General features: G+C 50.6%; 1 protein-coding gene across 7 annotated transcripts in view; it reads right to left on the bottom strand.

Annotated features, from left to right (window-relative positions):
* LOC129853431 (multiple C2 and transmembrane domain-containing protein 1-like) overlaps positions 1 to 14,556 on the bottom strand; it is a 247,599-nt gene that overhangs the window by 48,752 nt on the left and 184,291 nt on the right. For all 7 annotated transcript variants that reach the window (XM_055919458.1, XM_055919459.1, XM_055919461.1 and 4 more), the window contains one exon: positions 6,958 to 7,074. In XM_055919458.1, coding sequence (XP_055775433.1) covers positions 6,958 to 7,074 — 117 coding nt within the window. The remainder of the gene's footprint in view (positions 1 to 6,957; positions 7,075 to 14,556) is intronic.

Raw genomic sequence — 14,556 nt, 5'->3', positions numbered from 1 at the left:
CTGTCCTCGTGCTACTAGACCTTAGTGCTGCCTTTGACACCATCGATCACCACATTCTTTTGGAGAGACTGGAAACCCAAATTGGTCTACACGGACAAGTTCTGGCCTGGTTTAGATCTTACCTGTCGGAAAGATATCAGTTTGTCTCTGTGAATGGTCTGTCCTCTGACAAATCAACTGTACATTTCGGTGTTCCTCAAGGTTCCGTTTTAGGACCACTATTGTTTTCACTATATATTTTACCTCTTGGGGATGTTATTCGAAAACATAATGTTAACTTTCACTGCTATGCGGATGACACACAGCTGTACATTTCAATGAAACATGGTGAAGCCCCAAAATTGCCCTCGCTAGAAGCCTGTGTTTCAGACATAAGGAAGTGGATGGCTGAAAACTTTCTACTTTTAAACTCGGACAAAACAGAGATGCTTGTTCTAGGTCCCAAGAAACAAAGAGATCTTCTGTTAAATCTGACAATTCATCTTGATGGTTGTAAAGTCGTCTCAAATAAAACTGTGAAGGACCTCGGCGTTACTCTTGACCCTGATCTCTCTTTTGACGAACATATCAAGACTGTTTCAAGGACAGCTTTTTTCCATCTACGTAACATTGCAAAAATCAGAAATTTTCTGTCCAAAAATGATGCAGAAAAATTAATCCATGCATTTGTTACTTCTAGGTTAGACTACTGCAATGCTCTACTTTCCGGCTACCCGGATAAAGCACTAAATAAACTTCAGTTAGTGCTAAATACGGCTGCTAGAATCCTGACTAGAACCAAGAAATTTGATCATATTACTCCAGTGCTAGCTTCCCTACACTGGCTTCCCGTTAAGGCAAGGGCTGATTTCAAGGTTTTACTGTTAACCTTTAAAGCGTTACATGGGCTTGCTCCTACCTATCTTTCCGAGTTGGTCCTGCCGTACATACCTACACGTACGCTACGGTCACAAGACGCAGGCCTCCTAATTGTCCCTAAAATTTCTAAGCAAACAGCTGGAGGCAGGGCTTTCTCCTATAGATCTCCATTTTTATGGAACAGTCTGCCTACCCATGTGAGAGACGCAGACTCAGTCTCAACCTTTAAGTCTTCACTGAAGACTTATCTCTTCAGTAGGTCATATGATTGAGTGTAGTCTGGCCCAGGAGTGTGAAGGTGAACGGAAAGGCTCTGGAGCAACGAACCGCCCTTGCTGTCTCTCCAGGGCCGGTTCCCCTCTCTCCACTAGGATTCTCTGCCTCTAACCCTGTTACTGGGGCTGAGTCACTGGCTTGCTGGTGCTCTTTCATGCCGTCCCTAGGAGGGGTGCGTCACTTGAGTGGGTTGAGTTACTGACGTGAACTTCCTGTCTGGGTTGGCGCCCCCCCTTGGTTGTGCTGTGATGGAGACCTTTGTGGGCTATACTCGGCCTTGTCTCAGGATTGTAAGTTGGTGGTTGAGGATATCCCTCTAGTGGTGTGGGGGCTGTGCTTTGGCAGAGTGGGTGGGGTTATATCCTTCCTGTTTGGCCCTGTCCGGGGGTTTCTTCGGATGGGGCCACAGTGTCTCCTGACCGCTCCTGTCTCAGCCTCCAGTATTTATGCTGCAGTAGTTTATGTGTCGGGGGGCTAGGGTCTGTTGGTTATACCTGGAATACTTCTCCTGTCTTATCCAGTGTCCTGTGTGAATTTAAGTATGCTCTCTCTAATTCTCTCGTTCTCTCTTTCTCTCTGAGAACCTGAGCCCTAGGACCATACGTCAGGACTACCGGGCATGCTGACACCTTGCTGTCCCCAGTCCGCCCGGCCTTGCTGTTATTCCAGTTTCAACTGTTTCTGCCTTGAACATTTTGAAAATCTTGGCTCTCTCTAATTTTCTCCTTCTCTCTTTCTCTCGGAGGACCTGAGCCCTAGGACCATACGTCGGGACTACCGGCCGTGGTGACTCCTTGCTGCCCCCAGTCCGCCTGGCCCTGCTGCTATTCCAGTTTCAACTCTTCTGCCTGCGGTTATGGAACCCCTACCTGTCCCAGACCTGCTGTTTTCAACTCTTAATGATCGGCTATGAAAAGCCAACTGAGATTTATTCCTGATTATTATTTGACCATGCTTGTCATTTATGAACATTTTGAAAATCTTGGCTCTCTCTAATTTTCTCCTTCTCTCTTTCTTTCTCTCGGAGGACCTGGGCCCTAGGACCATGCGTCGGGACTGCCGCCCGTGGTGACTCCTTGCTGTCCCCAGTCCGCCTGGCCTTGCTGCTATTCCAGTTTCAGCTGTTCTGCCTGCGGTTATGGAACCGCCACCTGTCCCAGACCTGTTGTTTTTCAACTCTTAATGATCAGCTATGAAAAGCCAACTGAAAATTATTCATGATTATTATTTGACCATGCTTGTCACTTATGAACATTTTTGAACATCTTGGCATAGTTCTGTTATAATCTCCACCCGGCACAGCCAGAAGAGGACTGGCCACCCCTCATAGCCTGGTTCCTCTCTAGGTTTCTTCCTAGGTTTTGGCCTTTCTAGGGAGTTTTTCCTAGCCACCGTGCTTCTACACCTGCATTCTAGCTGTTTGGGGTTTTAGGCTGGGTTTCTGTACAGCACTTCGAGATATTATCTGATGTACGAAGGGCTATATAAAATAAAATTGATTGATTGATTGTGGTATTGGTGCTGGTATTGGTGCTGGTGTTATTGGTGCTGGTGGGATTGGTGCAGGTGAGAGTGGTGCTGGTAGTATTGGTGCTGGTAGGGGTGGTACTGGTGATATTGGTGCCTGTGATATTGGTGCTGGTGGTATTGGTGCTGGTTAGAGTGGTGCTGTTAGTAGTGGTGCTGGTGGTAGTGGTGCTGGTAGTAGTGGTGCTGGTGATAGTGATGCTGGTGGTCGTGGTGATATTGGTGCTGGTTAGAGTGATGCTGGTATTCGTGGTGCCGGTGGAATTGTAGGTGCTGATGGTAGTGGTGCTGGTATTAGTGGTGCTGGTGGTATTGTAGGTGCTGTCATCCTATCTTTGTCTACAGACACTAGTCTACATGGAGGGGTACACTAACACCGCCCCACAGTAGGGGTCTCTAATAAAAAGCAGAGGGCCAGTTTGTAAGCTTGAACAGCTTTCCATTTTTAAGTAACTACAAGTTCCATAATTGTTCAACTGCAATGCGAATGGCAAACAACGATGCTGTGGCATTGGTCAGACTAACTGTCTGTAGCTGTAATGACGTCTTAAGACCCTGTCTCCACAACTTGAATCTCTCCCTCCACCTCTCCTGTCATAGCTCACATGGCCCAGCAGTGCCTGCTATGTAAATCATAACTTCCCTCCATAACAAGTACACACAGCCTTGGAGAGGGTCACACACAGGTCACCTAATGGTGCAACAGTTGACAGACATGATAACAGGGTTAGAGGTCAGAGGACGACAGTTTAAAAGCAGGGGTCAGTGACATTGTTGCTACACCAGGCCTTTAAAAGCTGGTCTAAGGTCAGCTTTTCTATTCAGCATGTCTACTGGCCAAGGTTCAGGCCTGGCTAGGGAGAACTGACCTAAGAGCACCAGTGACCCTGAGGTGAAAATTACAGCATGTAGAAATACACTGACTGTTTGTCCCCCCCACAGAATGGGAAACACTGACTCAAAACAAACAGACACACCAGTTGTTGTATGCATGAAGAGCTTGGCGCATGCCTGTTTGTTTAGCATGCTTTTCATATAACATTCTCATTCCCTTAAACTGTTTCTTTCACACACAGCCCACACAGCTTTCACACACAGCCCACAGTCCGTCTCTCTGTCGCTCTCCCAGATGTGTACTACTGTCTGGTTGGTTGTGACTGCTGTGTGTGACTCTGTAGAGGGCTCATATTACTAGAAGGTGAAATGACTGCCTGCCTGCCCACCTGCCCGCCTGTCTGTCTGTCTGACTGACAGTGTGAAGACAGCATCCGAGCCCGGGTGGGAGATGCAGGGTGATAAACTCCTAGAATGACCCTTACAACATGTCACAGCTCCTCAACCATCACAAAGAGAGGAACAGAGGAGGTGGGGCAGCCTCATCACATTCAGTTTCACCTATCCTCAGCAACTAATATCACACGCCAAGACAAGAGACTGCTGATTTTCTACAGACCACATCTTTTGTGCCAGCTATAGTGCATGTTCCCGCAGTGCAACGATCTAAGAAGTAAGGTGGGGATAAATGTTAAACAATTAAACAAATGTTCCTGTATATACAGTACACTACCTACATAACAAACAAGCACACACACTAACAAATGCACAAAGCACACACACTCATGCAGACACAAGCACAAAGACACGCACTTACACACACACACACACACACACACACACACACACACACACACACACACACACACACACACACACACACACACACACACACACACACACACACACACACACACACACACACACACACACACACACACACACACACACACACACACACACACACACTCCATCCCCGGAGTTGATAATACACAAACTTCCCTTCTTTTAGGGACTGTGTGTGAGTGGAGTGGTATGGCTCATCATGGAATTGAGGCTAAAACTGTGGCTTGGACTAATGGGAAGCAGACCTGTGTGTTTGTTTACTGTGGCGGAGAGCGGACCCCATCCCCAGCTCTACTATTAACCCTCCACCATCTAGTCCCTCCAGCCCCACCATTACAGCTATGGAGGTAAATAAATAATGAAATCCTTTTTTTTGTGTCTAATGTTTTTGGTCAAGCAATGCCGCCATCTACAGGGGGACATGTACAGAGCATTGACACAGAGGCGAAACGCAGAAATACACTAGCGGCTATGCTCCAAGATGTGTATACTGTTATGTATGTGTCCTTTCCATTTTTAAAAGAGATACCTTCCACTACCTTCTGTTGAAAAATACATTTATTGGTTGCTATTAATTGTGACCCAGCTACAATGTCTGCACTGGCAAAACACATCTACTGTGTGCCTGAAAAACACATATATGCCTGAAAAACACATATATGCCTGAAAAACACATATATGCCTGAAAAACACATATATGCCTGAAAAACACATATATGCCTGAAAAACACATATATGGCTGAAAAACACATCTATGGCTGAAAAACACATCTATGGCTGAAAAACACATATATGGCTGAAAAACACATCTATGGCTGAAAAACACATATATGCCTGAAAAACACATTTTTGCCTGAAAAACACATATATGCCTGAAAAACACATATATGCCTGAAAAACACATATATGGCTGAAAAACACATCTATGGCTGAAAAACACATATATGCCTGAAAAACACATCTATGGCTGAAAAACACATATATGGCTGAAAAACACATCTATGGCTGAAAAACACATCTATGGCTGAAAAACACATATATGCCTGAAAAACACATATATGGCTGAAAAACACATCTATGGCTGAAAAACACATATATGGCTGAAAAACACATATATGGCTGAAAAACACATCTATGTCTGAAAAACACATCTATGTCTGAAAAACACATATATGCCTGAAAAACACATCTATGGCTGAAAAACACATCTATGGCTGAAAAACACATCTATGGCTGAAAAACACATATATGCCTGAAAAACACATATATGGCTGAAAAACACATCTATGGCTGAAAAACACATCTATGGCTGAAAAACACATCTATGGCTGAAAAACACATCTATGGCTGAAAAACACATATATGGCTGAAAAACACATCTATGGCTGAAAAACACATATATGGCTGAAAAACACATATATGCCTGAAAAACACATCTATGGCTGAAAAACACATATATGGCTGAAAAACACATCTATGTCTGAAAAACACATATATGCCTGAAAAACACATCTATGGCTGAAAAACACATATATGGCTGAAAAACACATCTATGTCTGAAAAACACATATATGCCTGAAAAACACATCTATGGCTGAAAAACACATCTATGGCTGAAAAACACATCTATGGCTGCTTTTCCTCTTCATCTACCATGAGTGTTGCTGTAGAAAACATGAAACAGCGTCCAATAAATTCCTAATTCTCTGGTAATACTAAAACTAGTAGATTCACAGCAACATTCATTAAATCCTGCACTATATATTTCCAATTCAAGGCCATGAGAAATTCCTTCTACTTGTTGTTTTCATAGTTTTAACGGCTATCTGTTCCAAATCCCACATATTCTGCACTGAGAGGGAAATGCAGACTCTTCCCTGTGCATTCTAAGGTAGTCTGGAAACACACTTATTAAAATGAATCACTTCATTGTACACGCTCGCACCACTCTCTCACGACTCTCCAGGTGCACCTCGGCAATGATTAAAACATGTCCACTTCTCCGTGACATTGCTTTGACACTGTTTAATTGGAATAAGAGATAAAAAATACATGAATTAAATAAATATACAACCAGGTAAGTGGCATAACGTTGCTCAAGGTGACAAGCTATTATGTCCTCTCTTTGCCTCAAAATATGCAAAGGAAGAATTTGGGCGCGATTCTTCAAAGTTCAAGGCACTTGGCATTTCTCATTCAGAAACGCAGTAGACAGAATTTCCCTCAGTGTCTATTTCTTGGTTGTATTATTTTGGGATTCTTTTTATTATTTAATTCTTCTTTACTATATCCAGAGGGAAGATGCCAATTAAATAAGTCCACTCCTTAGTCCCTTCCTGTTACCTCCAAGTTTACTGAATTTCTTTACAAATGATTTTGTTTAAATGCATTTATAATAATGGTGTCTAAGAACAAATACATTGTATGTTTTCTATGTAGGGGTTTTGTATCTATTTCCCATAGTAAATCTGTCATTATATTTATAATTAAATCCATATCTATTGAAATGAGATGAAATAAATGATTGACAGAAATGTGTGTGAAACGGAAAACGCTTGCCGTATGGGACAATTAAGGGGGCAGACCAGCATAGGGATACATGACAGGGACACTCACCACATCTTGCCTGGTGTCCTTCCCCGAAGAGATGAGGATATAGTTCCAGGCCAGCGGCAGCAACAGAACCAGAGGAATCATGTAGAGTTCAAAGTTCCACACCACCAGAACAAAGACCTGCACAGAGAGAGAGAAAGAGAGAAAATTGAAAAGAGAGAGAGAGGGAGAGAGAGAGAGAGAGAGAGAGAGAGAGAGAGAGCGAGAGAGAGCGAGAGAGAGGGAGAGAGAGGGAGAGAGAGGGAGAGAGAGAGAGAGAAAGAGAGAAAATTGAAAAGAGAGAGAGAGAGAGAGAGAGAGAATTGAAGATCGATAGAGAGAAAAACGTAGGAACTTATGTAGCAGAGGCATGCAATGACACTTGCACACACACTTGCATATCGCATAATACACATAAACAGGAAAGCAATAACACACAGACCCATACGTAAGATACTATGACAGCTAATGCAAAAGAAGAAAGCCTTAAATGGACGGCCATGGTGACAAAACAGGACCCCTGAACCCTGGGCTGGGACAGGGCCATCTTCATCTGAGGATGATGAAGATGAGTATCGGCTGTCACAACGTTCCCTCTCCACGCCATTCATCCATAATCCACAGGCCTGAGGTCACTTTCTGTTTCAAGCACAATTAGTTAAAATGACCTTCCCCTTCACCTTCACCTTCACACCCTCAACCCAGCACCTGACCAGCCACACCATGAGCCGCTAACCCTGTCACCCCACTCCAAGATGCCGCTAACCCTGTCACCCCACTCCAAGATGCCGCTAACCCTGTCACCCCACTCCAAGATGCCCCAAACCCTGTCACCCCACTCCAAGATGCCCCAAACCCTGTCACCCCACACCATGAGCCGCTAACCCTGTCACCCCACTCCAAGATGCCGCTAACCCTGTCACCCCACTCCAAGATACCCCTAACCCTGTCACCCCACTCCAAGATGCCGCTAACCCTGTCACCCCACTCCAAGATACCCCTAACCCTGTCACCCCACTCCAAGATGCCGCTAACCCTGTCACCCCACTCCAAGATACCCCTAACCCTGTCACCCCACTCCAAGATACCCCTAACCCTGTCACCCCACTCCAAGATGCCGCTAACCCTGTCACCCCACTCCAAGATACCGCCAACCCTGTCACCCCACTCCAAGATACCGCCAACCCTGTCACCCCACTCCAAGATACCGCTAACCCTGTCACCCCACTCCAAGATACCCCTAACCCTGTCACCCCACTCCAAGATGCAGCTAACCCTGTCACCCCACTCCAAGATGCCGCTAACCCTGTCACCCCACTCCAAGATGCCGCTAACCCTGTCACCCCACTCCAAGATACCGCTAACCCTGTCACCCCACTCCAAGATACCGCCAACCCTGTCACCCCACTCCAAGATGCCGCTAACCCTGTCACCCCACTCCAAGATACCGCTAACCCTGTCACCCCACTCCAAGATGCTGCTAACCCTGTCACCCCACTCCAAGATACCGCTAACCCTGTCACCCCAATCCAAGATACCGCTAACCATGTCACCCCACTCCAAGATGCCCCTCACCCCGTCACCCCACTCCAAGATGCCCCTAACCCTGTCACCCCACTCCAAGATGCCCCTAACCATGTCACCCCACTCCAAGATGCCCCTAACCCCGTCACCCCACTCCAAGATGCCCCTAACCCTGTCACCCCACTCCAAGATGCTTCTAACCCTGTCACCCCACTCCAAGATGCCCCTAACACTGTCACCCAACTCCAAGATGCCCCTAACCCTGTCACCCCACTCCAAGATGCCCCTAACCCTGTCACCCCACTCCAAGATGCCCCTAACCCTGTCACCCCACTCCAAGATGCCCCTAACCCTGTCACCCCACTCCAAGATAACCCTAACCCTTGCACCCCACTCCAAGATACAGCTAACCCTGTCACCCCACTCCAAGATGCCGCTAACCCTGTCACCCCACTCCAAGATACCGCTAACCCTGTCACCCCACTCCAAGATACCGCTAACCTTGTCACCCCACTCCAAGATGCCCCTAACCATGTCACCCCACTCCAAGATAACGCTAACCCTGTCACCCCACTCCAAGATACCGCTAACCCTGTCACCCCACTCCAAGATGCCGCTAACCCTGTCACCCCACTCCAAGATGCCCCTAACCATGTCACCCCACTCCAAGATAACGCTAACCCTGTCACCCCACTCCAAGATACCGCTAACCCTCTCACCCCACTCCAAGATGCCGCTAACCCTGTCACCCCACTCCAAGATGCCGCTAACCCTGTCACCCCACTCCAAAATGCCCCTAACCCTGTCACCCCACTCCAAGATGCCCCTAACCCTGTCACCCCACTCCAAGATACCGCTAACCCTGTCACCCCACTACAAGATGCCCCTAACCCTGTTACCCCACTCCAAGATACCGCTAACCCTGTCACCCCACTCCAGATGCCGCTAACCCTGTCACCCCACTACAAGATGCCCCGAACCCTGTCACCCCACTCCAAGATGCCCCTAACCCTGTCCCCCCACTCCAATATGCCCCTAACCCTGTCACCCCACTCCAAGATGCCCCTAACCCTGTCACCCCACTCCAAGATGCCGCTAACCCTGTCACCCCACTCCAAGATGCCCCTAACCCTGTCACCCCACTCCAAGATGCCCCTAACCCTGTCCCCCCACTCCAAGATGCCCCTAACCCTGTCACCCAACTCCAAGATGCCCCTAACCCTGTCACTCCACTCCAAGATGCCCCTAACCCTGTCACCCCACTCCAAGATGCCCCTAACCCTGTCACCCCACTCCAAGATGCCCCTAACCCTGTCACCCCACTCCAAGATAACCCTAACCCTTGCACCCCACTCCAAGATACAGCTAACCCTGTCACCCCACTCCAAGATGCCGCTAACCCTGTCACCCCACTCCAAGATACCGCTAACCCTGTCACCCCACTCCAAGATACCGCTAACCTTGTCACCCCACTCCAAGATGCCCCTAACCATGTCACCCCACTCCAAGATGCAGCTAACCCTGTCACCCCACTCCAAGATACCGCCTACCCTGTCACCCCACTCCAAGATGCCGCTAACCCTGTCACCCCACTCCAAGATGCCCCTAAACATGTCACCCCACTCCAAGATAACGCTAACCCTGTCACCCCACTCCAAGATACCGCTAACCCTCTCACCCCACTCCAAGATGCCGCTAACCCTGTCACCCCACTCCAAGATGCCGCTAACCCTGTCACCCCACTCCAAAATGCCCCTAACCCTGTCACCCCACTCCAAGATGCCCCTAACCCTGTCACCCCACTCCAAGATACCGCTAACCCTGTCACCCCACTACAAGATGCCCCTAACCCTGTTACCCCACTCCAAGATACCGCTAACCCTGTCACCCCACTCCAGATGCCGCTAACCCTGTCACCCCACTACAAGATGCCCCGAACCCTGTCACCCCACTCCAAGATGCCCCTAACCCTGTCCCCCCACTCCAATATGCCCCTAACCCTGTCACCCCACTCCAAGATGCCCCTAACCCTGTCACCCCACTCCAAGATGCCGCTAACCCTGTCACCCCACTCCAAGATGCCCCTAACCCTGTCACCCCACTCCAAGATGCCCCTAACCCTGTCCCCCCACTCCAAGATGCCCCTAACCCTGTCACCCCACTCCAAGATGCCCCTAACCCTGTCACCCCACTCCAAGATGCCCCTAACCATGTCACCCCACTCCAAGATGCCCCTAACCCCGTCACCCCACTCCAAGATGCCCCTAACCCTGTCACCCCACTCCAAGATGCCCCTAACCCTGTCACCCCACTCCAAGATGCCCCTAACCCTGTCACCCCACTCCAAGATGCCCCTAACCCTGTCACCCCACTCCAAGATGCCCCTAACCCTGTCACCCCACTCCAAGATAACCCTAACCCTTGCACCCCACTCCAAGATACAGCTAACCCTGTCACCCCACTCCAAGATGCCGCTAACCCTGTCACCCCACTCCAAGATACCGCTAACCCTGTCACCCCACTCCAAGATACCGCTAACCTTGTCACCCCACTCCAAGATGCCCCTAACCATGTCACCCCACTCCAAGATAACGCTAACCCTGTCACCCCACTCCAAGATACCGCTAACCCTGTCACCCCACTCCAAGATGCCGCTAACCCTGTCACCCCACTCCAAGATGCCCCTAACCATGTCACCCCACTCCAAGATAACGCTAACCCTGTCACCCCACTCCAAGATACCGCTAACCCTCTCACCCCACTCCAAGATGCCGCTAACCCTGTCACCCCACTCCAAGATGCCGCTAACCCTGTCACCCCACTCCAAAATGCCCCTAACCCTGTCACCCCACTCCAAGATGCCCCTAACCCTGTCACCCCACTCCAAGATACCGCTAACCCTGTCACCCCACTACAAGATGCCCCTAACCCTGTTACCCCACTCCAAGATACCGCTAACCCTGTCACCCCACTCCAGATGCCGCTAACCCTGTCACCCCACTACAAGATGCCCCGAACCCTGTCACCCCACTCCAAGATGCCCCTAACCCTGTCCCCCCACTCCAATATGCCCCTAACCCTGTCACCCCACTCCAAGATGCCCCTAACCCTGTCACCCCACTCCAAGATGCCGCTAACCCTGTCACCCCACTCCAAGATGCCCCTAACCCTGTCACCCCACTCCAAGATGCCCCTAACCCTGTCCCCCCACTCCAAGATGCCCCTAACCCTGTCACCCAACTCCAAGATGCCCCTAACCCTGTCACTCCACTCCAAGATGCCCCTAACCCTGTCACCCCACTCCAAGATGCCCCTAACCCTGTCACCCCACTCCAAGATGCCCCTAACCCTGTCACCCCACTCCAAGATAACCCTAACCCTTGCACCCCACTCCAAGATACAGCTAACCCTGTCACCCCACTCCAAGATGCCGCTAACCCTGTCACCCCACTCCAAGATACCGCTAACCCTGTCACCCCACTCCAAGATACCGCTAACCTTGTCACCCCACTCCAAGATGCCCCTAACCATGTCACCCCACTCCAAGATGCAGCTAACCCTGTCACCCCACTCCAAGATACCGCCTACCCTGTCACCCCACTCCAAGATGCCGCTAACCCTGTCACCCCACTCCAAGATGCCCCTAAACATGTCACCCCACTCCAAGATAACGCTAACCCTGTCACCCCACTCCAAGATACCGCTAACCCTCTCACCCCACTCCAAGATGCCGCTAACCCTGTCACCCCACTCCAAGATGCCGCTAACCCTGTCACCCCACTCCAAAATGCCCCTAACCCTGTCACCCCACTCCAAGATGCCCCTAACCCTGTCACCCCACTCCAAGATACCGCTAACCCTGTCACCCCACTACAAGATGCCCCTAACCCTGTTACCCCACTCCAAGATACCGCTAACTCTGTCACCCCACTCCAGATGCCGCTAACCCTGTCACCCCACTACAAGATGCCCCGAACCCTGTCACCCCACTCCAAGATGCCCCTAACCCTGTCCCCCCACTCCAATATGCCCCTAACCCTGTCACCCCACTCCAAGATGCCCCTAACCCTGTCACCCCACTCCAAGATGCCGCTAACCCTGTCACCCCACTCCAAGATGCCCCTAACCCTGTCACCCCACTCCAAGATGCCCCTAACCCTGTCCCCCCACTCCAAGATGCCCCTAACCCTGTCACCCCACTCCAAGATGCCCCTAACCCTGTCACCCCACTCCAAGATGCCCCTAACCATGTCACCCCACTCCAAGATGCCCCTAACCCCGTCACCCCACTCCAAGATGCCCCTAACCCTGTCACCCCACTCCAAGATGCCCCTAACCCTGTCACCCCACTCCAAGATGCCCCTAACCCTGTCACCCCACTCCAAGATGCCCCTAACCCTGTCACCCCACTCCAAGATGCCCCTAACCCTGTCACCCCACTCCAAGATGCCCCTAACCCTGTCACCCCACTCCAAGATAACCCTAACCCTTGCACCCCACTCCAAGATACAGCTAACCCTGTCACCCCACTCCAAGATGCCGCTAACCCTGTCACCCCACTCCAAGATACCGCTAACCCTGTCACCCCACTCCAAGATACCGCTAACCTTGTCACCCCACTCCAAGATGCCCCTAACCATGTCACCCCACTCCAAGATAACGCTAACCCTGTCACCCCACTCCAAGATACCGCTAACCCTGTCACCCCACTCCAAGATGCCGCTAACCCTGTCACCCCACTCCAAGATGCCCCTAACCATGTCACCCCACTCCAAGATAACGCTAACCCTGTCACCCCACTCCAAGATACCGCTAACCCTCTCACCCCACTCCAAGATGCCGCTAACCCTGTCACCCCACTCCAAGATGCCGCTAACCCTGTCACCCCACTCCAAAATGCCCCTAACCCTGTCACCCCACTCCAAGATGCCCCTAACCCTGTCACCCCACTCCAAGATACCGCTAACCCTGTCACCCCACTACAAGATGCCCCTAACCCTGTTACCCCACTCCAAGATACCGCTAACCCTGTCACCCCACTCCAGATGCCGCTAACCCTGTCACCCCACTACAAGATGCCCCGAACCCTGTCACCCCACTCCAAGATGCCCCTAACCCTGTCCCCCCACTCCAATATGCCCCTAACCCTGTCACCCCACTCCAAGATGCCCCTAACCCTGTCACCCCACTCCAAGATGCCGCTAACCCTGTCACCCCACTCCAAGATGCCCCTAACCCTGTCACCCCACTCCAAGATGCCCCTAACCCTGTCCCCCCACTCCAAGATGCCCCTAACCCTGTCACCCAACTCCAAGATGCCCCTAACCCTGTCACTCCACTCCAAGATGCCCCTAACCCTGTCACCCCACTCCAAGATGCCCCTAACCCTGTCACCCCACTCCAAGATGCCCCTAACCCTGTCACCCCACTCCAAGATAACCCTAACCCTTGCACCCCACTCCAAGATACAGCTAACCCTGTCACCCCACTCCAAGATGCCGCTAACCCTGTCACCCCACTCCAAGATACCGCTAACCCTGTCACCCCACTCCAAGATACCGCTAACCTTGTCACCCCACTCCAAGATGCCCCTAACCATGTCACCCCACTCCAAGATGCAGCTAACCCTGTCACCCCACTCCAAGATACCGCCTACCCTGTCACCCCACTCCAAGATGCCGCTAACCCTGTCACCCCACTCCAAGATGCCCCTAAACATGTCACCCCACTCCAAGATAACGCTAACCCTGTCACCCCACTCCAAGATACCGCTAACCCTCTCACCCCACTCCAAGATGCCGCTAACCCTGTCACCCCACTCCAAGATGCCGCTAACCCTGTCACCCCACTCCAAAATGCCCCTAACCCTGTCACCCCACTCCAAGATGCCCCTAACCCTGTCACCCCACTCCAAGATACCGCTAACCCTGTCACCCCACTACAAGATGCCCCTAACCCTGTTACCCCACTCCAAGATACCGCTAACTCTGTCACCCCACTCCAGATGCCGCTAACCCTGTCACCCCACTACAAGATGCCCCGAACCCTGTCACCCCACTCCAAGATGCCCCTAACCCTGTCCCCCCACTCCAATATGCC

Source organism: Salvelinus fontinalis, chromosome 4, assembly GCF_029448725.1.
Source record: "Salvelinus fontinalis isolate EN_2023a chromosome 4, ASM2944872v1, whole genome shotgun sequence".
In the NCBI taxonomy this organism is placed as follows: domain Eukaryota; kingdom Metazoa; phylum Chordata; class Actinopteri; order Salmoniformes; family Salmonidae; genus Salvelinus; species Salvelinus fontinalis.
This window is presented reverse-complemented; position numbering and strand designations above follow the sequence as displayed.